Consider the following 25,802-nt stretch of genomic DNA (forward strand, 5'->3'; position numbering starts at 1 on the left):
TCTGGATACTATTGGGTGGAGGATTCTGCAATCTTCTTTCAAAGCACCTTTATCATCTAACTTTACCATAAAGGCCAGATTTGTGGAGTGCACGCCTAATAGTTGACCTATGGATCATTCCTACCTTTCTATCACATTTGGACTGTCTTCACCTATTTTCATATCTGGACTTTGGTTTATTACTGTTTATCACGTGTATTGTTCATGACTATACTGACTTTTTGTTCACATCAGTTTGGTGTTGGGGTCAGGCCAACATGTTTTTGTTACTATTTCTATGACTATGTTGATATCTCATAGTATAAATGCTTTCCCCCTAAACGCTTTTGCTACACTTTAGTGCAGTTTCAGTAATATTCTGTACCATGTGCTTTAATATTGCCTCCTCATTCAGACATTTTTGGCACAGCTGATTGTATTAGCCACAAGACAACTTTTTTATTTTGTTGTTGGCCCAGATTTTTTGCAGTTCCAGACGGTTTTGTCTGCAGACGGTCACCTTGAAGTTGCCTTACTTCTTGCTGACTCTTGGTTCCTGTCTTTTCTCTGCAGTACGATAACATCCTGATGGAAGAAGCTGCTCAGATTCTTGAAATTGAGACCTTCATCCCCCTCCTCCTGCAGGTACAGTACAGTGCTCTGACCTCTGTTTTCAACTTATAGAAAAAAAAACATAGTTCTTTGGAGAATGTCTACACTCATAAATATATACTGCATTGGGTTTCCTGGGGTTAAACTTTGTGTTGCTTATGGTGTCAATGACCAGGATTAGGGCAACTTTTGCTGTCAGTTTATATTTGATGTTAGTATTTTACCAGTTTACAGCAATTTTCCTTATATTATTATCAATTAAACACATTCATCCTTGTTTTTACTGTTCAATATTAATAATCATTTGGCCAAACGCTGCAATATTTTTTTCATGCACAGAATCCAGAGGATGGTTTTAGTCGGTTGAAACGTTGGATCATGATTGGAGACCACCACCAGCTGCCACCTGTCATCAAGAATATGGCCTTTCAGAAATACTCCAACATGGAGCAGTCACTCTTTACTAGGTTTGTGCGGCTAGGGGTGCCAACTGTTGACCTTGATGCCCAAGGAAGAGCCAGAGCCAGGTGAGGTGATTTTGATATTGGCACAGTGGGGTTTCTGCTTTTAGAACTTGTATGCAGGTGTGTGATCTCTCGTCCCTTTTTTTTTTTTTTTTTTTTAGCTTGTGCAATCTGTATAATTGGCGCTATAAGAGTCTGGGGAATCTGCCTCATGTGCAGTTGCTGCCAGAGTTTAGAACTGCCAATGCTGGCTTGCTATACGACTGCCAGCTTATAAATGTAGATGATTTTAATGGAATCGGAGAGTCTGAACCCAACCCATACTTCTACCAGGTAATGTTACTGCTATATTCTGAAGTGTGTAAATCCAATAACTGTCTTTATAATAAAGTTATAGTGATACATTGACTGCAGAGGTACAATAAATATCTTGTGTTTACACAGCAATAATGTAATAACACAGAATGCATTCCTATCTAAGCTATGGAAGTGTCCTAATTTGCATTTTTAAACCACTTGTTCTCTAAACTTTAGAATCTGGCTGAAGCAGAGTATGCAGTAGCTTTGTTTATGTATATGCGACTGCTTGGATATTCCGCCAATCGGATCAGTATCCTAACCACATACAATGGACAAAAGCACTTGATCCGTGACATCATCAACCAGCGCTGCGGCAACAACCCTGTTATAGGACAGCCAAGTAAGGTAAGCTGTATATCACTGCTTTTTTTTTTTTTTTTTTTTTTATTTAAAAAAAAAATAACAGCTTCTGTCTGCATAACTTGCTGAGGCTATAATTCTCTACATCAAATTAGAGCTTTGCCCTCTAAAAACGAGATGTTTATATTTGCGTATTTGTAGGTCACAACCGTGGATCGGTTCCAGGGACAACAGAATGACTATATCATCCTGTCACTTGTCAGAACCAAAGCTGTGGGTCACCTGAGGTAAGAGATCTGCGGCAGCAAATGTAAAATAGATGAGAAAGGCAATCCAATTTCTGCTTCCGTCTTTCCAGCCACACAGCTTATATTGCTGGTATAAAACAGACACTTGCAAAGGTCCCTGCATTAAGTTTATTGCAGTCTGAGTGGCTGCAGCTTGTTACTGTCTGCTTTCTATGCATACTTTTCATTGCAAGTCAGAGTACAGGCATGGTTGGCGTTGCACCATCTTATAACATAGTGTACACATTTTTCATATCTTCTGTTGGACTGCATTTCCCAGCATGGACATTTTGCTTAGATTAGTAGTTTTAACAGATACAATTGTATGGGCCAAACCGATGGCAAGGAAGGCACTGTGTAATAGTATATTGTGTGGACATTTAAGCTGCTTGTGGTGTAAAGTTAGTATAGTACTGAGTGATTTTGAAGTGTTGAAACATATTTGTTTAGCAGAAGCTCTGAACAGAGATCTGTAATTTGCCAGATCCCAGTTACAGCACTGTGTACATTCTTTGTTCCAGCTTGTTTATATTAAAGTCAGTCTGGTGTGTCACAGGCTGGACTGATTGTCTGGAGCTGTCACGATGAATACTTTGCAGTCTGTGTCATGGTGTACCAGCAATCATGGGGAAACCAAGATTATGTAGGATGGACCTGGCTTATACTGAAAACGCAGAGAGCAATTTTCTAGGAAATTAAACCACATTCAACCAGTTTTCAGTTGCAAAAGGATGGAACAGATCAAGGCAACCTACCGCCATACCTTACATAAAAATTAAAGACCTGTGTCTTACCTTAAAAGTGGTCCAGATTGCCATATGTGTGATCAGTATAGTGTTACATACTACTTACCATTACCAGCACCATAATCACTAGCAAAGTATCATCCATATGTTTTTTGCCAGGCCACAATTTTATGCCACACACACTTTACTTTTTTTATTTGCAAAGCAGTGTCTTTCATACCTGATGCTCTGTGCTGACTGCTGGAATTACAACATGGTTCTTAAAACCTTGCATGGCACAAGGATGGGACTAAAACTGCACATTATAAGCTATAATTAGGTTCCATGGGGACAAGACAAACAAGGTCCATGCACAGCATTTCCAACATTAAAGGAAATCTCGAGCACTGGGTCTAACATTATTAGGATTGTATGAGAGAGAGAATTTTGTGCCAGTTTTATAACGATTAAAGGATAAGGTCACCTTTAGGAACATGTTACATGTTCCACCCGTTCTTGGGGTATAACAAATAACATGTTCCCACTGTTGCAGCCTCTCCCTGACCCGCCGCCTCTAGTGACGGCAAGTCGAGGATCTTCTCCCCAAACTCACTGTCGCAATTTAAACCACCCACCTGGCTGCGTCTTTCATTCACAGATTTTCTGTGAATGGGAGAACTACAATTACCAAAAACCTTTGTGGACGTCGGCTTGTAGTTCTCGCTAAACTACATGTGCGCTGTTCAGTGCTCTAGGTAGTTCATTGTTTTCTTGCTGTCGGTGTGTAATTGCCTGCTCATACGAGGTATATATAAATATTGGTAAATACTATTCCCCAACGTGCCACCTCCCTATATGTAACTGGAAAACAAGGTAACCCCTAGGGGTGGGACTTTTAATGGACTCCGTAGTAGTACAATGAAGTATAGATAAAATTAATTTATTGATGGAAAAAAAAATTGGAAACATGGAATAAACATAATGTGAACAACTGGAAACACATCATGACAGAGAAACATGACAAAGCAATGTGATATCCTTCATCCAACGTGTTTCAGAGCTGGCTTTCATCTCCTTCATCAGGGGTTAATAGGATATCAATTGTCTATAAATTCAAATACACAGATTCAGTCACAATTTTTTTGCATTTCAATACATTAGTACAATGAATAGGGAATTCCCAACTCACGTTTATTCCAGTCATGTACATGTATTCCATGTTGTATTAAAACAAAGAACACCGTCGCATAGAGTGATGGCTGTAACTGAAAAGTCAACATTTAAAGGGGGCCAAAAACAGTATTTCCCCTGCTGGAAAAGACCGAGAACACTGCGGCCAGATGGACAGAATTCTGAAATTGAGACACAGTATATGAGGATACACTGACATACAATAAGAATGAGATACCCATATAACTGAGTATGCTGCAAATGGAAAACAAAAGGATGTACCCACATGTAGAGTCACATCATGCACACAGAACACATTCCTGAATTGGCTAGATTCCAAAGGTATGCTGTGAGATAATCAGATAAGTAGCCGGCATATTGTACTCCCATACGTAGGCCTGCAGAAAAATGTATCCTTGAAGTGTAACAAAATATAAGACTATAGATATTGCCTAAGGAAACCCAAAGACAGCAGGGGCCCCACTGCTCCTATCCTAATGAATTCCCATATTAACAGTGCCGTTATAATGTAATAACTCAATTGACACAAATGGTATATCACAACAAGAACATATATGTACATTAGATCTAAACCCCCAGTCCTTGAGGTGGGGAATGGGATTAAAAAAAGGGGGCTGGAGTGTATGCAAGTGCCTGCCGCTAGAAAAACACACACGTCTAAGTGTGGAAAGCATTGGATCATATAGGCAAACATGCTAAAAACAGAAATCATGGCTCGTTAAACCCCGTCCCTAGTATCACCCTATAAGCAATATTAAAATCAATAATGCTGATAACATGGAAGCATCCCCTCCATAGATTTTTTTTCATTAGAGCATTCAATCCTACAGAGCACTGAGTAGTAGCATACCTGGTTACAAGCCCATGTCCTGTGTGCAGGGCGCCGTCCAGACGCCGCTGTGACCTGAGGTATAAGCAGACTGCTTACACAGGCAGTCTGCAGGAGTTTTTCATTTCGCCAACAATCTCCTAAGTGTGGGTTCAATGCTTTGCAGGCTCCTAGTAAAAGAAATAATACATGCACATTTTTTTTACCTGCAAATAGATGTGCATTTATAACTTTTTTTTTTTTTTTAAAGAGGTGAACTTTTCCTTGAAGTGGCAGAACATGATGGCTAAAAATTATTGCTTAGAAGAACTTCCCATTTGTGTTTAATTAAATGTTACTTATAAGAACCCTCAAGAGACTTGGCCATAAACCTAACAAGAACGCTGATACAACATAATAACCATTAAAACTAAAGTAGAACTCTGGGCAAAACTCCTTTTAGAGTAAGGGAGGGCTATAAACCACGTCGTTTTTTTTTTTTTCTTGCCATCTGTGTCCTATTGGAGAGACTTGCCTTCACTTCTTGTCCCATAGCCAAAACAGGAATTAAGACGAAAATGCTGCAAATTAAGGGAATTCCTTGGGTGCCCAATGTCACCAGAACTAGTGACCCATTGGAATATTTTCCCTCTTACTTTCCTGGGGACAACCGAAATCGTAGGATTTTCTTTTTACTTTCACTTTCTAGCAGGTGTTTTCCTCCCTTTCCACTCTAAACTAAAGGGGAAAAAAAGTTTTTGCCTTTTAGTTGTACAGTATTTGAATAAATATTTTTTTCTCATAGTACCAGTACTAAATGGTCAGTAAACTCCATTCTATATAACGTAAAAGCAAAGTCTCCCTTCCGGTTTGCCACCAGAGGATTCTGCCATGTGGGAGGTTAGCATAACGTGGGGAGGTTCTGGAAAAAAAAATTTAGGGGCTCACAACCCCTCACCCCAACTCACACACATCTCTCCCCATCCACACTACATTATCCCTTCAAATACGTAATCTCTGGCCACCTAGACTGGAATGTGATCTTCAGCAACTGGATTCCACTTGTGGCACTTTTTAAACTTTGATTACTGGTAAAAGTTAGTTGTGGGTTACTTACTGGGTCCGGACTCTGGAGGCATGGCATTGCCTTATAGCTTGCCTCTGTTCAGTCAGTAGGCTGAGCATCTGGAGCTATCTCACCATTTGCAAAACTGGGCAATCTTTTAAAAAGTTGAGGGATGTTATCAGCTGGGTGGATGGTCACATGCTATCCCCGCTCATTCTCACCATTCAGCATAGAGGAAGCATCATCCCACTGCTACTCCTTTTATGCAAAAGCACCTCATGAAACTCTGACCTTTTGGTATGTTTCTGCTGCCCGTCTACAGTGACCCGGGCACCTTCGGCCATCTTACACTCATTAACCACCAGCAGCATGCTTTGCCTTGAACTTTGGGCCTGGTTGCATCATGCTCTTGATCACAAAATGTCAGATCCTTAAGTGTAAGTTCTTTCTTCCTGTCTTCTGGAAGATTCTCATGACGGATACCATTCTGTGTTGCTGTGAATGAGTTCTGAGCACTCTGTTGGTTTGAAGAATCCCATCTGTCGATAAACATTCTGCAGCTTTGAGCAATTTGACTGGCCCATCAGTGTTGGGCTAACCTTGGAGAGCCAGCTGACTTGAAATCATTTGGAAAAGGCAGATACATTCCTTTTTCCACTCTGTGTGGATCTAAGTCTTTACCAAGTAACTACAGATCACTTGGTTTAACTTCTATAGTCTGGAAGTTACTGGAGAGTTAAATACTATAATTAAAAAAAATTGGACTCATCGTCAACACCAGTTCCAACACTCTGTATTAATGGTCAGGCTCTCGGTACTGATTTGCTACAAAATTAAGGCATGCTGGTTGTAGGAGAGGTTATCCTGGGATGTCCTACAGTTATTTTTGTTTGGCTGTATCCAGTCCTCCTGTAGGCAGCAGTATAAATTGAAGGTTTAAGATTTCCTGTATCACTTAGTGGACTCCAAGAAAGCAATTTTAATTTTAAGTTCAAAAATCCTTTTATTTCTCAGAGAACAGTCAGTAAGTTGTGCTGTCCTTGTGTTCTTCTAGGGATGTCAGACGCTTAGTGGTAGCAATGTCCAGAGCCCGGCTTGGTCTGTACATATTCGCTCGAGTCTCTCTCTTCCAGAACTGCTTTGAATTGACCCCTGCATTCAATCAGCTTACTGCTCGTCCACTCCGACTGCACATTTTACCCAATGAGTCCTTCCCAACACAGAGGATGGTAAGTCATTTCCACATTTGATGCGTTCTGACTCTGCATAGAAGAAAGAAATATACTAGGAGACCTTACAAGTTAGGATGGTGATCTGGGACTCTAATTACAGTTTGAATCGTTGCATGATGTTGTTTTTTGGAATTAAGGAAAAATAGTCTTTTGTAGGATTTTTAGTTCTAGATAAAAAAAAACTTTTTTTTACTTTTTTTTTTATTTCTGCTGTAGGCCTTCTCATTACGTTGTCATTTCCTAAAGAACAACTAAATGCATAAAGTGGAGAGGGATTGGACCCCCTGTCAGTTCTTATTGCTGTCTATGCCCCCTTTAATTAGATTCCTCCTCTTTATTTGTCCTGTTTACACTGATCAAATTGTAGGGTTGTCCCTATAAAAGTAAGAGGTAAAATCTTCCAATGGGGACGTTCTGCTGACCTGGGGGGTCCCCAAGGGATTCACTTAATTTGCAGTAATTTCCTCTCACTTCCTGTTTGGCTATGAGACAGTAAGTGATGGGAAATCTCCAAAATGGCACACAGATGGCAAAAAAAAAAAAAATCTGGCAAGGGTTAGAACATCTTCCCTCTCGTGGTCCATTGAGAACTACAAGCGGTCTCCCTAGTGGAAGACGGGACTTGTAGTTTTCTTCTTTACAGATTTCTTTGAATGAATGACACGGCTGTGTGGGTAGAGCCCTGCACAGCTGTGCCTGTGCCATTTTCAAAATGTGGCAGGGAGAGGTGACTGGTAGTGCAGGGGGCAATATTGGAGCATGTTACACCCTAAATGCGGTTGTAACATGCGCAAAAGATGTACCTATCCTTTTAAGTACCAGCAAGGATGAAGTCTTCTAATGATGATGAAACCTTGAGAGTACAGCTTGGCAGAAGGATGTGTTTTCTTCTATCTAACATCAAGTCAATCTTGTTACAATACTTGGCAATCTAAGGCAGACTGACTCTAAACCAAAATTGTGTAAAATGTGGAAGTATTTGTGTCATTTCCAGACTTCTGCTGAACTGGATTCTCCAGTGATGCTGGGAAAATGGAGACAAGGAAAATCATTTTCCAGTGACTTACTATTTTTGCATTTCTTGAGGAGTTTTATCCTTCTATGGAAGCTACTGGAACAGAAAACGCACACATTTCTTTTTATTGATAGATTGATATGCAATACGATGTCAGATATCTGAATGTGGTATGAAGTCCTGTCTAATGTCTTGCTTTCCATTTACAGAATGGTGAGATGCCACGTTACCCAGCCCAGGTTATTAAAAACATGCCAGAGATGGCTATGTTTGTGTATGATATGTATTTGCACATGATGCGCACCAGTCAGCAGTACCAACACCGCCAGGTAAGTTATTCATTAAATTGTAACAAAGCCTATTTTTAATAACACCAATTCCTGTCCACCAGGCGACTATAGCTAAAAATATGTAAACTTTACATACAGATGTTAAAGGTTTTGTAAAAATCAGATCCTTAAGATTTGGTTCAGTTTGTTGGATTCCTATAGATTTCTAGGGAACCCAGGCATTGAGATAAGCCTGTCCTCCCGTGTGGTTATTAGCTAGTCTTAATCAGTTAAACTTCTGTTTTTTGTTTTTTATTCTATATTGTCTACACTGTAGAATAATGTCCATGAGAGGGGGCAGATCTGAAAATGTAAAGTGATACCAAACACACTGGCCCAGATTCAAAAAGCAATTGCCCCTGCGTAACCATAGTTACGCAGCGCAATTGCTTACTTGCACAGGCGTAACAACTTCTCCTGATTCAGAGAGCTTGTTACGCCGACTGCAGTCTAAGATATGCGTGGCATAAGGCTCTTATGCCCTCATATCTTAGGCTGCATTCTTACGCAGGCCGCTAGGTGGCGTTCCCGTTGTGGTCAGCGTATAGTATGCAAATTGCATACTAACGCCGATTCACAACGTTACGCGAGCCCTGCGTACGCAGTTTACGTAGTTTGCGTACGTCGGGTTTCGCGTAAGGCTGCACATTCTAAAAGCAGGGGCAGCCAATGCTAAGGATACCTGTCGTTCCCGCGTTGCGAGGTTTAAATTTTACGTTGTTTGCGTAAGTGTTTGCGTCATTTGCCGCAATGCACGTTGGGAAAGTTTCCCGACGGAGCATGCGCCCTACGCTCGGCTCGGGAACGCGCCTAATTTAAATGATTCCCGCCCCCTACAGGATCATTTAAATTGCACGCGCTTACGCCGGGCATTTTGCCGGAGCGCTCCGTGAATCGCGGGTAGCGCAGAAAATTTGCGGGGCGCAGGGCAAAAACGGTGCCCTGCGCCTACGTAAAAAAATGCTCAAATGTTACTGAATCTACCCCACTGTTTCATTTACATTGTCCCTTCTATTCCTGTATTTGGATGATGGCACTGTAATTATTTTAATAATAAAGAAAAATCTAAGTACCCTTTTCCTAATCGATATACAGCTGTCACGTGACCCAGCTCTTTTCCGGTGGTAAGCAACTTTTTGTGGGCAATGGTTGGTGTTGGCGCTTCAATTATCATGGCACCATGGTTGATATGGTGTCAGGGTGATTAAAGCACATTGTTAAGTGGTCTTGCATAGCAAGAGCACTTATTGTTATCTCACATATATATTATTATTATTCTTATAGCCAAATTTGCCCCCCTAACTCCTCCCACAGTTTTTACACTACATAGACGAGTAATATATCGAATCGTGCGGATTGTTCCCGATCGGTGGGCTATTACTGTGTGGAAAATTTCGCCGAATCGTTCGCGAAATATTGTAATTTTTGCGGCAAAATTTTCCCATAGGAATGAATGGGGAGCGGTAGAGTGTGGGATTTCTAAAAATGAAAAATCATTACATGATTTGCAAACTGCGACCACACCCTCATTTTCAAGCCGACCTACACAAATCTTATATCAAAACGTTCAGCTATCCCTGCTGCCTCCACACGTGTTCACGGCTAAGTGATTGATCAAACCGTTTTCACAATATGATAATTTGTTTGCAACCTACACCATCCATTATTTCAATGGAAGTCAATGGAGGTCAAAGTTTAGAAAACTAAAATCATCTTTGGAATTTGTAAACTGCGACTGTGCCTTCAATTTTATTATTTCAGAGACATACTATACATCAAAATGTAGGTCTGGGTCTTGTGATTCGTAAAATATAAAGATATTCGCTGTACGATTCATAGTTTTTAAAATACAACCATTTGAATAGGACAAGTATTTAAGAAAAATCCAGGATCTGAGTCTCTGCTTAGAGGCTGCATGCTTATGTTTACATTGGTTTCCTAGGAGACGCTGAGGTAATAAAAACTCCTCACGCACAGCTGTAAGGGGATTCTATAGCTCCTCCCACACAGTTGTGAGGTAGTTGTGAGGTGTTTTCTGTGAGGTAAATACCTTCATAGACACAGTTGTGAGGTAGTTGTGAGGTGTTTTCTGTGAGGTAAATACCTTCATACACACAGTTGTGAGGTAGTTGTGAGACGTTTTCTGTGAGGTAAATACCTTAATACACACAGTTGTGAGGTAGCTGTGAGGTAAATACCTTAATTTGAAGGACAAGTATTAAAAAAAAATTCCTCAATTTCTGCTGTGTTTACAGAGAGCCTGCAAACCAAACAATTGGTTTCCTAGGAGACGCTGAGGAGTTTAATAACACCTCACAAACAGCTGTGAGGTGAGTTGGCTCCTCCCACACAAGGCTGAGGGAACTTTCCTCTGCTTGCAAGGGTCTCAAACTGGTGGCCCTCCAGCTGTTGTAAAACTACAAGTCCCATCATGCCTCTGCCTGTGGGAGTCATGATGGTAACTGTCATTCTTGCAATGCCTCATTGGACTTGTAGTTTTGCAACAGCTGGAGGGCCGCCAGTTTGAGACTCGAGTGTGTTTGCATATGTTTACATTGGTTTCCTAGGAGACGCTGAGGTAAAATCCTTCATACACACATCTGTGAGGGCTTTCTATAGCTCCTCCCACACACTGTGAGGTGATATGGCTCTGTTTTTTTTGGCTCTGCGTAACTTCTGCATGCTCTGCATATAGCAACCATACATAGCAACCAGTCCATAGAAACCAGTCTATAGCAACCAGACCATAGCAACCAGTCCATAGCAACCAGTCCATAGCAACCAGTCCATAGCAACCATCTATAGCAACCAGTCCATAGCAACCAATCCAGAGCAACCGTCAATACCAACCAGTCCATAGCAATCAATCCATAGCAACCAGTCCATAGCAACCAGTCCATAGCAACCAGTCCATAGCAACCAGTCCATAGCAACCGGTCCATAGCAACCGGTCCATAGCAACCGTCCATAGCAACCGTCCATAGCAACAGTCCATAGCTACCGTCCATAGCAACCAGTCCATAGCAACCAATCCACAGCAACCGGTCCACAGCAACCGGTCCACAGCAACCGGTCCATAGCAACCGTCCATAGCAACCGTCCATAGCAACCAGTCCATAGCAACCAGTCCATAGCAACCAGTCTCTAGCAACCACTCCATAGCAACTGTCCATAGCAACCATTCCATAGCAACCGTCTATAGCAACCACTCCATAGCAACCACTCCATAGCAACCACTCCATAGCAACCACTCCATAGCAACCACTCCATAGCAACCGTCTATAGCAACCAATCCAGAGCAACCGTCAATACCAACCAGTCCATAGCAACCACTCCATAGCAACCACTCCATAGCAACCAATCCAGAGCAACCGTCCATAGCAACCAGTCCATAGCAACTGTCCATAGCAACCAGTCCATAGCAACCCGTCCATAGCCATCAGTCCATAGAAACCAGTCCATAGCAACCAGTCCATAGCAACCAGTCCATAGCAACCCATCCATAGCAACCGGTCCATAGCAACAGGTCCATAGCAACCGTCCATAGCAACCAGTCCATAGCAACCGTCCATAGGAACCCGACCATAGCAACCGTCCATAGCAACCAGTCTCTAGCAACCAGTCCATAGCAACCACTCCGTAGCAACTACTCCATAGCAACCACTCCATAGCAACCACTCCATAGCAACCAGTTTTTGATGGGGCAAATAGGATGGTGCAGTTTTGATGGGGTAGTTTTTAATGGAGCAGTTTTTGATGGGGCAATGGACCGAACTGGCTCGACACACTGTTGGATCACATTTACATCTCCAGGGGCACCGTCTCCAGTCAGGAGTATTGGTGGAGGCAAGACCACGCCGCACAATTTCCCCAGAAATTGTATCTTTTCTAGTTTCTATTGTTATATTGTAATATATAATGAAGTGGTTTAACTTGCCATAATGCAGAGGTGGTGGGAGCCCTGGGAGTGTCATTTGCCACTGTCACCAGATGCAGCATCCTAGAAAGATTAAGTTCTCTTTAAAAAATGTTTTTAATAAATCCACATTCTCCCAGATAACACCACTGAAAAGCGAAAGAGAATCCAACACCTTCATTCTTCCACCCCAGGGCCGTTCTCCCTCCCAATGTCATTGGCTTAACCACTTCAGCCCTGGAAGGTTTACCCCCTTCCTGACCAGGCCATTGTGGCAGTTTGTGTGGTTGTGTGATGCTGTACCCAAAAAGTGATGAGAGGGAGAGATTTTTCCCCAGAAGAACCTTAACTCTTCCACCACAGCCATTCTTCTGTTCTCCCGCTGCACTTGGGCATAGTGACCCAGTGTGACTCTGGAGGCAGCAGACTAGTGTGCTCGCCGTGCTGGCTGCAAGGAGAAATCCAGCATCACGCGTTCGTCTGCTGCTGCCCTCAGACATCACTCGGCGTGACAGTGCAGTGGGCGGAGCCACGCCTGACGGATCACACAGAATGTATAGTTCGGCTGCTGACTGCCCTTCTTTATACTCGAAAGCCTGCACCAGTGCACCCGCTAAGACACTCGGAGCTATTGACCGCAGACCCCCTAGCAACGCTTTTGACGAGCAATATCCTCCAATAGGTAGTAAAGCTTACCAAAAATTAAGACCTCTACGTAGGAGCAGGTCTGAATGATCTTAAAGCACCTGGGACCACTGACTCTAGACTCCCAGTGACATGCTCCCTTTTTTTTTTTGGAATACACAATCCCTTTTCCTCCTACCAAAGGGCGTACTGACTTTTTTTTATTGTCCTTGTATGCCTTTTCTTCAAAGTTGCATGCTTATTCTAAGTAGTCAAAGCAGCCAGAACGTTGGCACCGTCAACTCATCTCATGATTGTTTATTTCTGAGTCAAGAGAGAACACGTGATTGGGAGTCTGGAATCGGTGGTCCAGCTGGTTTTAACCATTAACAAGCTCATTCAAACTTGCTGTAATCTAAAAGTCACAACTTGTGATAGGCTGCTCTGTAAACTGGTGGAGGGTATACTTGGTGGTTTTTAAAACATTTAGTGGATTTGGGATCCCACTTTGAGAGTGTTTTTGCCAGCTTAAGAACTGTTTATAACATTTTTAAGGTGTCCCTTATATTCTGATATACACAGTTGATACTATATGTATGTGAATTGTGTATACCATTCCTAGAAGTGTGGAGCTTAATGCCGCGTACACACAATCGTTTTTCGGGTTTTGAAAAAATTACTTTTTTTTTATGTCATTAAAAACGATCGTGTGTGGGCTTCGGAGCATTTTTCGGGTTCTAAAAAATGGGCAAAAAAAATTCAAACATGCTCTATTTTTTCATGACGTTTTTAAGGTTGTAAAACATGGTCGTGTGTGGGTTTAACGACGTGAAAAATCCGCGCATGCTCAGAAGCAAGTTATGAGACGGGAGCGCTTGTTCTGGTAAAACTACCGTTCGTAATGGAGTAAGCACATTCATCACGCTGTAACAGACAGAAAAGCGCGAATCGTCTTTTACTAACACAAAATCAGCTAAAGCAGCCCCAAGGGTGGCGTCATCCGAATGGAACTTCCCCTTTATAGTGCCGTCGTACGCGTTGTACGTCACCACGCTTTGCTAGAGCATTTTTTTTTCACGATCGTGTGTTGGCAAGACTGTTTTAATGATTGGGTTGAAAAAAAAAAAGTTTTTTCTAAAACCGCCATTTTTTAGAACCCGAAAAACAATCGTGTGTACGCGGCATAAGGCTCCATGCACACTGGAGCTGATAAACTGCAGTTTTATGGAGATTGGATGTTTTTTTTTAAAAGCCCATAAACTCCACTCTGTCAGCCTATGTGTCCATGCACACATGGACGTTTTTCAGCTTTAATGAGCAGTGAAGTTTATAGGCTTTTTTCTTAACGTCCGAAAATCGCGTTCAAAGTGCCGTGTTTTTTTTACCTAAAAACTGCCGAACGCTAAGAACGCAAATAAAAAACGCTAAAAACCGTTGAAAGACTCACTGCAAAGCTACTGGTGTTTTATATAATATTTATTTTAGCGTCCAGTGCGCATGGAGCCTTACTACTGAGCATTTTAGAAAGCGCAGGTTTTGTTATTAACAGTTACTCTGTAAAAGAGACCAGGCATATGGTCGGGTATCCACATTTCAGGAGGCTGTACTATTGCAAACCCTCTTTTAGGGATACCAGCCCTCTTCTTGTAGGGATGATGTTTTTGTGTGTGGGGTTATGTGCTGCAAACAGACAGTGAGGAACTGAAAACAGATATTTTATGTTGCCATACCCCTTTCCCTTAAAGTGATATTAACCACTTCAGCCCTGGAAAGATTTGCCCCTTTAATAAACAGGGCATCTTTTTGCGATACAGCACTGCGTTACTTCGGCTGACAATTGCGCGGTCGTACGACACTGTACCCAAATAAAATTGATGTTCTTTTTTCCCCACAAATAGAGCTTTCTTTTGGTGGTATTTGATCACCTCTGCGGTTTTAATTTTTTGCGTTCTAAACAAAAAAAAATACCAACCATTTTGAAAAAACAATATTTTTTATTTTCTTCTATAAGTCACACCAAATAGTAAAAAAAAAAAAATGAAATCCAATTATGGCCACGTTGTACTCTGCTACATATTTTTGGTAAAAAATAATCCCAAAAAGCATTTCTTGATTGGTTATAACATCTACAAAATAGTGTATAGATTTATGGCATGAGTATTTTTTATTTTTTTTATACTAGAAATGGTGGTGAGTGATCAGAGACAGATCGGACACCTAACTGATATTTTTTACACTTTTTTTTTGGGAACCAGTGACATTATTACAGTGATCGGTGCTAAAAATATGCACTGACATTCTACTAATGACACTGGCAGGGAAGGGGTTAACTGTGTTCCCTCAGTGTGTTTCTAACTGTGGGGGGGGGGGGCTGCCTGGGACAACACACAGATTTCTTCCTGCATAGCAGAAAGACAGGATCTCTGTGTCATCCCCTGACAGAATAGAGATCTGCCTTGTTTACCATGTCCGATCCCCATTCCGTCACTGCGGGTGGTCGACGGACTTGGTGTGCGCCGGACCCGCTAATTGCTCCCACGCTGGTGCTCGTCCACAGATGCCGTGTACGGGCCGACGTACAGTTACGGCGTTTTGCACAGCCAAGCCGACCTGCTGCAGTATAACTGCGGCGGCTGGTCGGCAAGCAGTTAAACTCTTTTTAACCCCTTAACGCCCGCCGCACGACTATTTACGTCCGCACAATGGCACGGACAGGCAGAAGAACGTGTATATACGTCCTTGCCTTCTAGCGGGTGGGGGGTCCGATCGAGACCCCCCCCCCCCGCGCACTGCGTGCGGCGGGCGGATTCCCTCGGGGACCGATCCGGGACGATGGCGCGGATATTCGTTTATAGCCGCTCCGTCGCGATCGCTCCCCGGAGCTGAAGAACGGGGAGAGCCGTATGTAAACACGGCTTCCCCGTGCTTCACTGTGGCGGCGCATTGATCCTGTCATTCCCTTTATAGGGGAGACACAATCGATGACGTCAGACCTACAGCCACACCCCCCTACTGTTGTAAACACACACTAGGTGAAGCCTAAAACGTTCAGCGCCCTTTGTGGTTAACTCCCAAACTGCAACTGTCATTTTCACAATAAAGAATGCAATTTAAATGCATTTTTTGCTGTGAAAATGACAATGGTCCCAAAAATGTGTCAAAATTGTCCGAAGTGTCCGCCATAATGTCGCAGTCATGAAAAAAATCGCTGATCGCCGCCATTAGTAGTAAAAAAAAAATAATTAATAAAAATGCAATAAAAATATCCCCTATTTTGTAAACGCTATAAATTTTGCGCAAACCAATCGATAAACGCTTATTGCGTTTTTTTTACCAAAAATAGGTAGAAGAATACGTATCGGCCTAAACTGAGGGGAAACAAATGTTATATATGTTTTTGGGGGAGATTTATTACAGCAAAAAGTAAAAAATATTGGTTTTTTTTTCAAAATTGTCGCTCTATTTTTGTTTATAGCGCAAAAAAAAACGCAGATGTGATCAAATACCACTAAAAGAAAGCTCTATTTGTGGGGAAAAAAGGACGCCAATTTTGTTTGGGAGCCACGTCGCCCGAGCGCGCAATTGCCTGTTAAAGTGACGCAGTGCCGAATTGTAAAAACGCCTTTGGGCATTTAGCAGTATATTGGTCCGGGGCTTAAGTGGTTAAGGTGTTTTTTTTTTTTTGGGCTTTTTGTGTGGTAACCAAACTTATAGGATTTGGTATATAATGTACCTGTAGGGATCCTATGCCAGGGACTCTTCCTTGGAAAAAGTGGAGGAAAACTCCCTGTTGCTTTAGGACTTGAAACTGAACTTTCCCACCATTACTTAAATAACCACTTTAAATGCAACCTTAACAAATCCGTCTTTTGTCTATGCAGTGCAAGCAACAAACAGCAGCTTTGATACCCTCAGCCCAGAAGCATATTTATCTTTTTTACATTTCCCTATTGCTTTATTTAGTCCTTGGGAGGAAATAAATTATTGGGTAGTTTAGGGTGTGTCGGAGAATGTGACTTGCTATATGTGACAGGTTTGGTGATTGTCCCAAATCTATCATATGGGGGGGGGGTAGGGAAAATCCTTATTCGCCTGTGAGCACTGATTGGAGCAAGTAGCTTACACAGGGCCGTTTTCAGTTCTCCTGCTGGCTGAACAGATTAGTGAAGCGGTAAAGGAAATTAAATATAAATACAGGTATTTTATATAGCCCTGTCAATTTATTCAGTTTGTTACTATTTATCCAAGTCAGGCTCTGCACAAGGAGCTTATGATTTAAATTCTATATCTTACATAAACACACACACACACACTTGGGGCCAATTTAAACAGCAGCCAATTAACCTACCAACATGGTTTTGGAGCGTCGGAAGAAACCGGTGTACCTAGAGGACACCCTATACATGTTGAGTCAAAACAGAAGTAGCTGCCTGTCTGTATCAGAGGTACAGACAGCCAGCAGGAGCCTGACTTTTATATCTGCAATCTGGTGATCGGGGGTGCAATGCTGTATAGGCTCTAAAGAAAAAAAATAAGAAATGTACATTTTTTGTTGCCTGCAAAAAATGTGCATGTTAACGAGGGCTTATGCACCCAGCAACCATACAGGTCCTGCAGGAAACTATCTACACCTACCTGAAATCCGTGAGAGCAATTAACCACTTAAGACCCGGACCTTTATGCAGGTAAAGGACCTGGCCAGTTTTTGCGATTCGGCACTGCGTCGCTTTAACTGACAATTGCGCGGTCGTGCGACGTGGCTCCCAAACAAAATTGGCGTCCTTTTTTTTCCCACAAATAGAGCTTTCTTTTGATGGTATTTGATCACCTCTGCGTTTATTTTTTGCGCTATAAACAGAAATAGAGCGACAATTTTGAAAAAAATAACAATATTTTTTACTTTTTGCTATAATAAATATCCCCAAAAAAGATATAAAAAACCTTTTTTTCTCAGTTTAGGCCGATACGTATTCTACCTATTTGTGGTAAAAATCGCAATAAGCGTTTATCGATTGGTTTGCGCAAAAATTTTTGCGTTTAGGAGATAGTTTTATTGCATTTTTATTTATATTTTATTTTTTTACTACTAATGGCGACATCAGCGATTTTTTTCGTGACCACGACATTATGGCGGACGCATGGGACAATTTTGACACATTTTTGGGACCATTGTCATTTTCACAGCAAAGAAATGCTATAAAAATGCATTGTTTACTGTGAAAATGACAATTGCAGTTTGGGAGTTAAAGCGGTGGTTCCACCTTAAAAACAACTTTTTCTTATTCCACTGCCCCCCCACATTACAATCGAATTAAGGCTCTTATTATTTTTTTCCTGCTGTACATACCTTAGTACAGCATATTCACCCGTGCATCCGGGTTGCGAGTCCCGCGGGAGTGGGCGTTCCTAACATGCTGTTGATTGACGTTTTGCCCAAAAACGAGCTCTCCCCCCGTCACGTAAGCCGCGTCACGATTGGCGAAAGGAGCCGAACGGCGATGCGCATTATAGCGCCGACTCGCCGTTCGGCTCCTTTCGCCAACCGTGACGCGGCTTACGCGACAGGGGAGAGCTCGTTTTTGGGCAAAACGTCAATCAACAGCATGTGAGGAACGCCCACTCCCGCGGGACTCGCAACCCGGATGCACGGGTGAATATGCTGTACTAAGGTATGTACAGCAGGAAAAAAATAATAAGAGCCTTAATTCGATTGTAATGTGGGGGGGCAGTGGAATAAAAAAAAGTTGTTTTTAAGGGGGAACCACCGCTTTAACCACTAGGGGGCGCTGAAGTTAAGTGTGACCTCATATGTGTTTCTAACCGTAGGGGGGCGGGGCTGGACGTGTGACATCATTGATCGTGTTTCCCTATATCAGGAACACACGATCAATGATACTGCCACAACAAAGAACAGGGAAGGTGTGTTTTACACACACCTCTCCCCGTTCTTCAGCTCCGGGGGACCGATCGCGGGACACCATCGGCGATTGGGTCCCGCGGGCGGGGTCACGGAGCTTCGGACCGGGTCGCGTGCATGAGACCCCACGGCTGGGCTTAAAGGGCCGTGTACAGGTACGTGGATGTGCCCAGCCACGCCATTCTGCCGACGTATATCGGCGTGAAGGGGTCCTTAAGTGGTTAATCTGCTTGAAGCGTGCCACTTCTGAAGTCTTTTTATTTGTATTTAGCTTTTGTGCATATGATTAATGTGGAAATTGAAAGATAAATGAAAGTTTCGTTAGGACAGAAAATGAAGTATTCAGTCACTTCTTAGAGGGGTTCCCCCTGATTTCTGCACTTCTGACAGTGTTCATCCTTCAGGCCCAGCCATATTTATGCAGTGTGAGCGCCAGTGCTAGGCAGAGTTGCTTTGACTGCAGGAAGTCACTGGTGTCACTTTGCTCCTGTTTTGTATCAGGATTGGAGAAAAGATGACTGAGGTCAGGAGGTGAGATTGTCTCATGATGCTGCCACCTCATTTTATTGAAGTTCCAGGCTTTATATGACTGCACCAGTACGCTGTTTGATGCAGTAAGGTTTATATGTGTGTAAAGGAAGACAGATAGAAAGCAGTGGGAGTTCCCCTCCTGTTCTTGGCCGTCTCCCAACAGTTCAGCACTAAATCTTTCCGCAGAGTCTTGGAAGTCGTTACACAGCAGTCTGAATGTGCTGCGGGTGCACTAATCCTAATGATTGTGTGCAGCTGAGAATGGAAAATGTTTGTGTCTTCCCAGGGAAATCCAACATTACTGTTTCAAATCGGCTAATGTACTAGAAGATATATTCCAATGCTACTTAACCCTTGCCTAACCCTTTTCCTATATTGTGTATGCCAGGTGTTATAAACACTTGGTATATCAGTCGGTGCTGCCAGATGAACACACATATATTAGGCTTCATTTCCACTGACGTTTTTACAGCCACTTTTCTGAGCGTTTTTTACAGCTTAAAAACGCCTGTCCATGTTATTCTATGACATCATGCCCACATAGGCGTTTTTGAGCTGCAAATGGCATAGGCGTTTTTGAGCTGTAAAAAAAACGCAGGACCAGGGCGTTCTGAAGCTCCAGAGTAGAGCTGTAAAAACGCCAGACGTTAAACGCGCGAAAACGCTCAAAAACGCAGCTCAAAAAAATTAAATAATAAACATGGACAGGCGTTTTTAAGCTGTAAAAAAGGCTAAAGAAAGTGGCTGTAAAAACGTCCATGGAAATTAAGCCTTAAAGCGGTTCTCCACCCTAAAGTGAAGTCCCGCTGATCGGAACCCTCCGGTGTCAAATGACACCTTTCAGGGGGGAGGGGGGTGCAGATACCTGTCTAAAGACAGGTATTTGCACCCACTTCCGGCCCGGCATTCACGGGCAAAAGACGGGCATTGCGTCACATCCCGTCGTCCCCCACCCCCCCTGTTGTGTGCTGGGAGCACACAGCAGGAGCCAATCGGCAGGCGCGGCGCGACTCGCGCATGCGCCGTAGGGAACCGGGCAGTGAAGCCGCAGCGCTTCACTTCCTGGTTCCCTCAGCGTGGATGAAGGGGGGAGCAGCAGGGTGACGAGCGATCGCTCGTGCTCTGCTGCGGACGGCGCTGGACTCCAGGACAGGTAAGTGTCCTAATATTAAAAGTCAGCAGCTGCAGTATTTGTAGCTGCTGGCTTTTAATATTTTTGTTGGGGTGGAACATCCGCTTTAAGGTAACATTATTGTTTCCCGCTCACACACCGATTTCCCCATTCTGATAAATCTACACTTATCTCTTACTGATGTACTAACTACAGCATTTGTAGAAAAGTCCACAAACTGAGACTCGTCTATAAGAAAAATGAATGATAGACCTGTAGATTGACAGACTTTTTAAATATTTTTTTTTTAATAACAAATATTCATTGAAATGGCAGCTGTGTAACAGAAAAAAGGTAAAGTGATTGGAAAGGCAGAAGGTTTTTTATCTTAATGCATTAGGATAAATAAAAAAAAACCTTCAGTATGCAGCAGCCCCCCTAATACTTACCTGAGCCGCATCTCGATCCAGTGATGTGCACGAATGCCTAGGCCTCCTGGGAGACTCTACCTCTTGATTGGCTAAGACACAGCTGCGACGTCATTGACTCCCACTGCTGTCTGTCAGTTAGCCAATGAGTAAAGAGGACATGAGGCCAAACCACGGCTCCATGTCTGAATGGGCACACAGAGCTGCGGCTCGGCTCAGGTGCCCCCATAGGGGCACTTGGGAGGAGCCAGGAGCGCCAGCAAGGGACCTGAGAAGAGGGGTATCCGGGCTGCTCTTTGCAAAACCACTGCACAGAGCAGGTAAGTGTAACATGCTTGTTATTTTTAGAGAAAACAATAACGAGACTTTAGTATCACTTTAACAGAAACATACCTGTGTTGTTACACTATATTACCAAAAGTATTGGGACACCTGCCTTTACAAGCACATGGCGTCTTAATCCGTAGAATTCAATATTGAGTTGGCCCACCTTTTGCAGCTATAACGGCTTCAATTCTTCTGGGAAGGCTGTCCACAAGGTTTAGGAGTGTGTCTATGGGAATGTTTGACCATTCTTCCAGAAGCACATTTGTGAGGTCAGGCACTGATGTTGGGCGAGAAGGCCTGGCTCGCAGTCTCCACTCTAATTCATCGCAAGTGCTGAAAGTGCTGCATAAAGTTGGTACTACAAAAGAAACAAAAAATTATGAATAATTGTACTTTAGAATATTGTGACAATGTCAAAAGAATGCATGAGATATATCATAACACATGATTACCGACATTTCACAAAATGATGAGCTGAGAATGTGAGCCTACCAAATGCTTTAAATCACAAAAATACTTGAATTAATAGAATAGTCCCGGTTCCTTCTGGAGCCTAGGTCATAGGGGCAAATGTGCAATCATAGGGAGAGGACAATATTCTGAAATGCATAAAATCAACATAAGAATTTTAACTATATAACGGGGATATTTCATTTTCCACTTGTATAGTTAAAATTTGTATGTTGATTTGATTGTGTTTTATGATTCTTTTTTCACATTATTGTCACAATATTTTAAAGTACAATTATTTATAATTGTTAGTTTCTTTAGTAGTATCAACTTTATGCAGTACTCACAAAAGCTCCTGAGGAAGCTCTTGTGAGTGAAACATGTACTGCATTGTTGTATGGAATATACGCTTCTTGAACATTGATTGTCATTTTAAAGAAACGTATATTTAATTATATATATACTTTTACATATTTAGTTGCATGTTATTTTGGCACCCTTAAAGTCCCGCCCTTTTACCAGTTGTTTCTATTTACGGAATGGGATGTGGTTACTGATTCTTATCCCTCATTGTCCTGATCTGCAAGAAATCATATCCAGGTTGTAATAAGGTTGATCCAAATTTACTTCTCAGCAGGCTTTAGGCTCGGTCCTGAATTTTGTACACAACAATATAAACAACACAAATATTAGATGGAGCTTCTGATCAGATCTGCCTTAAAACAGTTGTAAACCGCATAAACTTATTTTTTTTTTTTTTTTTCAAACCTGCAAGGCAAAAGGCATAATCGGCACCGCATACTAGCCGATTATGAAATACTTACCTCGGAACGAGGTGAACACTACTTACCTGGTCCACACCGAGCAGGATGTCATCTTGCTCCGGCGTGTCTTCCGGGTATCACCGCTCCAGCGCTGTGATTGACTGGAGCGGAGATGATGTCACTCCCGCGCGCGTGAGATTTAAAATCGGCAGGGTCCGGCGGATGCCGGTCCTTTCGCCGTGGATTTCCCCCTGCGCATGCGCCGCCCGCATTGTGTGGGGAATATCTCCTAAACCGTACAGGTTTAGGAGATATTCTTTATACCTACAGGTAAGCCTTGTTATAGGCTTACCTGTAGGTAAAAGTGAAAAAGTGGGTTTACAACCACTTTAAAAACTGACAGGATAAAGCGGCCTAATTCAGTGTGGATATAGAAACAACATTTTAAAGAAACGTATATTTAATAAAATATATACATTTACATATTCAGTTGCATGTTATTTTGGCACCCTTAAATAATCCCTTATCTGTTTGTGTTTCAACAGGGTCTTTTGCCACCACCCACTGCCACAAACAGAACCAACCTTGCAGCAGCATATGATGAGGAGATGGAAGTGGAAGAGCAAATGTCACAAGGGACTGATGGAGGGAAGATGGTGACACAAGCAAAAGAAACAGAATTGCCCCCAGATACTGTGAGCAGAGTAGGGTCTGGACCAGGCAGACTTTCTGCTGAGGCTGACAAGGATGGCAAAGAAGCCACTGGCAAGGCATTAGCCGATGATTCCAAGAAAGAACCAGAAGTGCAGAGTGTTGATGTCCAGTTTAAACACAACATAGGAGAGAAACCGTCACAATTACAGGACACAATACCTGAGACCGGATCTGAGGTGAGGGAGCCAATACCTGAGACCGGATCTGAGGTGAGGGAGCCAATACCTGAGACCGGATCTGAGGTGAGGGAGCCAATACCTGAGACCGGATCTGAGGTGAGGGAGCCAATACCTGAGACCGGATCTGAGGTGAGGGAGCCAATACCTGAGACCGGATCTGAGGTGAGGGAGCCAATACCTGAGACCTCATCTGAGGTGAGGGAGCCAATACCTGAGACCTCATCTGAGGTGATGGAGGCAGTGCCCCAAACAGAGCTGAAGTCAATGGAAACTGAAGAAGCAAATGACCAAGTGGACAGCAATAATAGTCAACCCACAGAGGAAGATGTAGAACATAAGAAAATGCCGGACCATCCTGGGAGAGACAGTGACAGTGAATACAGTGAGAATGAGGGGGCAGAAGACTAGTTTAGTATTTTAAACCCATCTTCCAGAGCTATAAGATTTCCAATGGGAACGTGTGGTCACAGTCTATGTACATTTTCTTAAGGACATCTTTACTACAAGGACAGGATAGCTGTAGACACGCTGGCATTTTGGGTTTATACTATATAATCTGCACTATTTATTGTTCTATTCTGTCCCCATTTATAGTCAAGAAAAACTTTTTCACAGTGTATAATTGGCAGTGAAAGACAATGGTAGATTGTCAGACTGCTGCAGATATGGGCTGTGGGATTTCTTGGTATGTGGATTCGACTCTCATCTCCTTAAAGCAGTGGGCATACTCCCAGCTTGTGTTCCGGAAGAACGCAGCTTATAAATAAGCAGTACGACACACTGTGTACAAATATTTGCAAGAGGATACCGTGCCTTACTGCTAGTCCTTTTTTTTCCTCCCAAAAATTGAGTGTAGGCTGTATAATCCATGAATGTTGCAGGGAATGGGGAGGTTTTTGTTGTACACTGAATTTCCTAAGATCGACTCGAATGATGAAAACATTTTTGTAAACTTTTGTTTTATTAAAAAAAAAAAAAAATGCTTGTTTCTAATTGTGTTTAAATCGGCGTTGACTGCAGCTTTTTTTGGTTGGATTACAGCTTCTGTCTTGAGAGAAACATGGAGACCTTTTGTTGATAACTGCTTATTTTTGAAAATGCCAATTAGCAGGCTATCCTGCTGAGCTTCCTATGTTCTGTAATTTGTTACGGCCTAGAATAAGTATGAAGATAAGAGCGCCTGGCTTTCCAGATCTGCATGTTTGAGTCCCTCGCTCAAACGGCACAACAGCCAGACACATTTTTAGGGAGAGTTTAACAATGGCAGGCCTCATAACAGGTTTGTAATGAGAAATCCTGTACTTGGGGAAGTATGAAGACTGTCATTGTTGTGCTGTCCTTGAAATGCAGGTAGCCTAGCTGCCACCATATTGAATCGGGTGTTTCAGGACTAAGTCACTGACCTGGAACACTTATGTTGGTCAGAAGTTCTAGATTACGTTGTCGGCATGCTTGTACGATTGTTGAAGTCACTGGGAAAGTCTGAAAACCAGGGAACTAGCATTTTCCGAAAGGGATTGGTAGTGGCAGCTTTAATATTTCTCTCAATGGTTTTACGCTAGGTTTGCACTATTGCACCATCGCACGGCACCATAAGGTTTGGCATGTGTGAAAATTTGCTGGTGGTGCCAATGTGTGGGGCAGCCATTCAGAATTAATGGCACCTCAACACATCTGCTAAAGCACACTTTCCACTGAATTATGTAGCATTGGTCACCATTGTTTAGATGTGATTGTCACTATAAAGTTACAAACTTGTATTGAGAATGCATGGGTTACTACACAGGAGTAATGAATTCAGGTCACCCCTAGGGTGGTCATCTAAGAGCTCCACACCGGGGTTATACGAGGCTCTAGATCACATTGTTTTTCATGCTCAAGCATAATTGCATATTTATGAATTATGTGATTTTCTTCATCCTTTGTGGTCAGGAAGTATGCTGCTCCAAAAATAGGCCTGACCACACCACACTACTGGGTAGTGTTTATTCCTGAAGATGTATATAAAGCATTTCGCTAAGAAAAAAAACTCCTATATGCACTGCAAGAATTTTATAAAAGATTATTCTAGAATAGATCCTCTTTGTGTTCCCGTTCTAAAGATGCCTGCTATGTGGAATTATTATGTCCTTGACAGATGACATAATTGTACAATGTGGCTCAATCTGTCAGATCCAGCATCCCTTTAGTATCGGGACCAATACCGAGCATTTGCCCGAGTACTTGTACTCGGGCAAATGCTCCGATGCTTCACCCGATACCTGGACAGTCAGGGTGATCAGTGCGGTGGGGGTGTTACAGGCACGGATCACCGATGACTGTCCTTGTATCCTCTTCCATTCCGCTGCTGTACCCCTCCATGACCCCCTCCGTCCTGCTGCCGTATCCTCCCCCCCGTCCTGCTGCCGTGTCCTCCCCCCGTCCTGCTGCCGTGTCCTCCCTCCGTCCTGCTGCCGTGTCCTCCCTCCGTCCT

At 42.7% G+C, this 25,802-nt stretch overlaps 1 protein-coding gene across 2 annotated transcripts in view; it reads left to right on the forward strand.

Moving 5' to 3' along the window:
- AQR (aquarius intron-binding spliceosomal factor) overlaps positions 1-24,333 on the forward strand; it is a 144,289-nt gene extending 119,956 nt beyond the window's left edge. Inside the window, exons 28-36 of one of the 2 annotated variants that reach the window (XM_040332263.1) lie at positions 553-624; positions 931-1,118; positions 1,217-1,388; positions 1,590-1,760; positions 1,917-2,002; positions 6,847-7,021; positions 8,249-8,368; positions 22,982-23,331; positions 23,365-24,333. In XM_040332263.1, coding sequence (XP_040188197.1) covers positions 553-624; positions 931-1,118; positions 1,217-1,388; positions 1,590-1,760; positions 1,917-2,002; positions 6,847-7,021; positions 8,249-8,368; positions 22,982-23,331; positions 23,365-23,737 — 1,707 coding nt within the window. In that variant the 3' untranslated portion in view covers positions 23,738-24,333. Of the gene's footprint in view, positions 1-552; positions 625-930; positions 1,119-1,216; positions 1,389-1,589; positions 1,761-1,916; positions 2,003-6,846; positions 7,022-8,248; positions 8,369-22,981 lie in introns of both variants that reach the window. The other variant, XM_040332262.1, reaches the window with a different exon arrangement.
- Positions 24,334-25,802: the final 1,469 nt, after the last annotated feature.

The sequence above is a fragment of the Rana temporaria genome, chromosome 13 (genome assembly GCF_905171775.1).
Source record: "Rana temporaria chromosome 13, aRanTem1.1, whole genome shotgun sequence".
NCBI classification, from domain to species: Eukaryota; Metazoa; Chordata; class Amphibia; order Anura; family Ranidae; genus Rana; species Rana temporaria.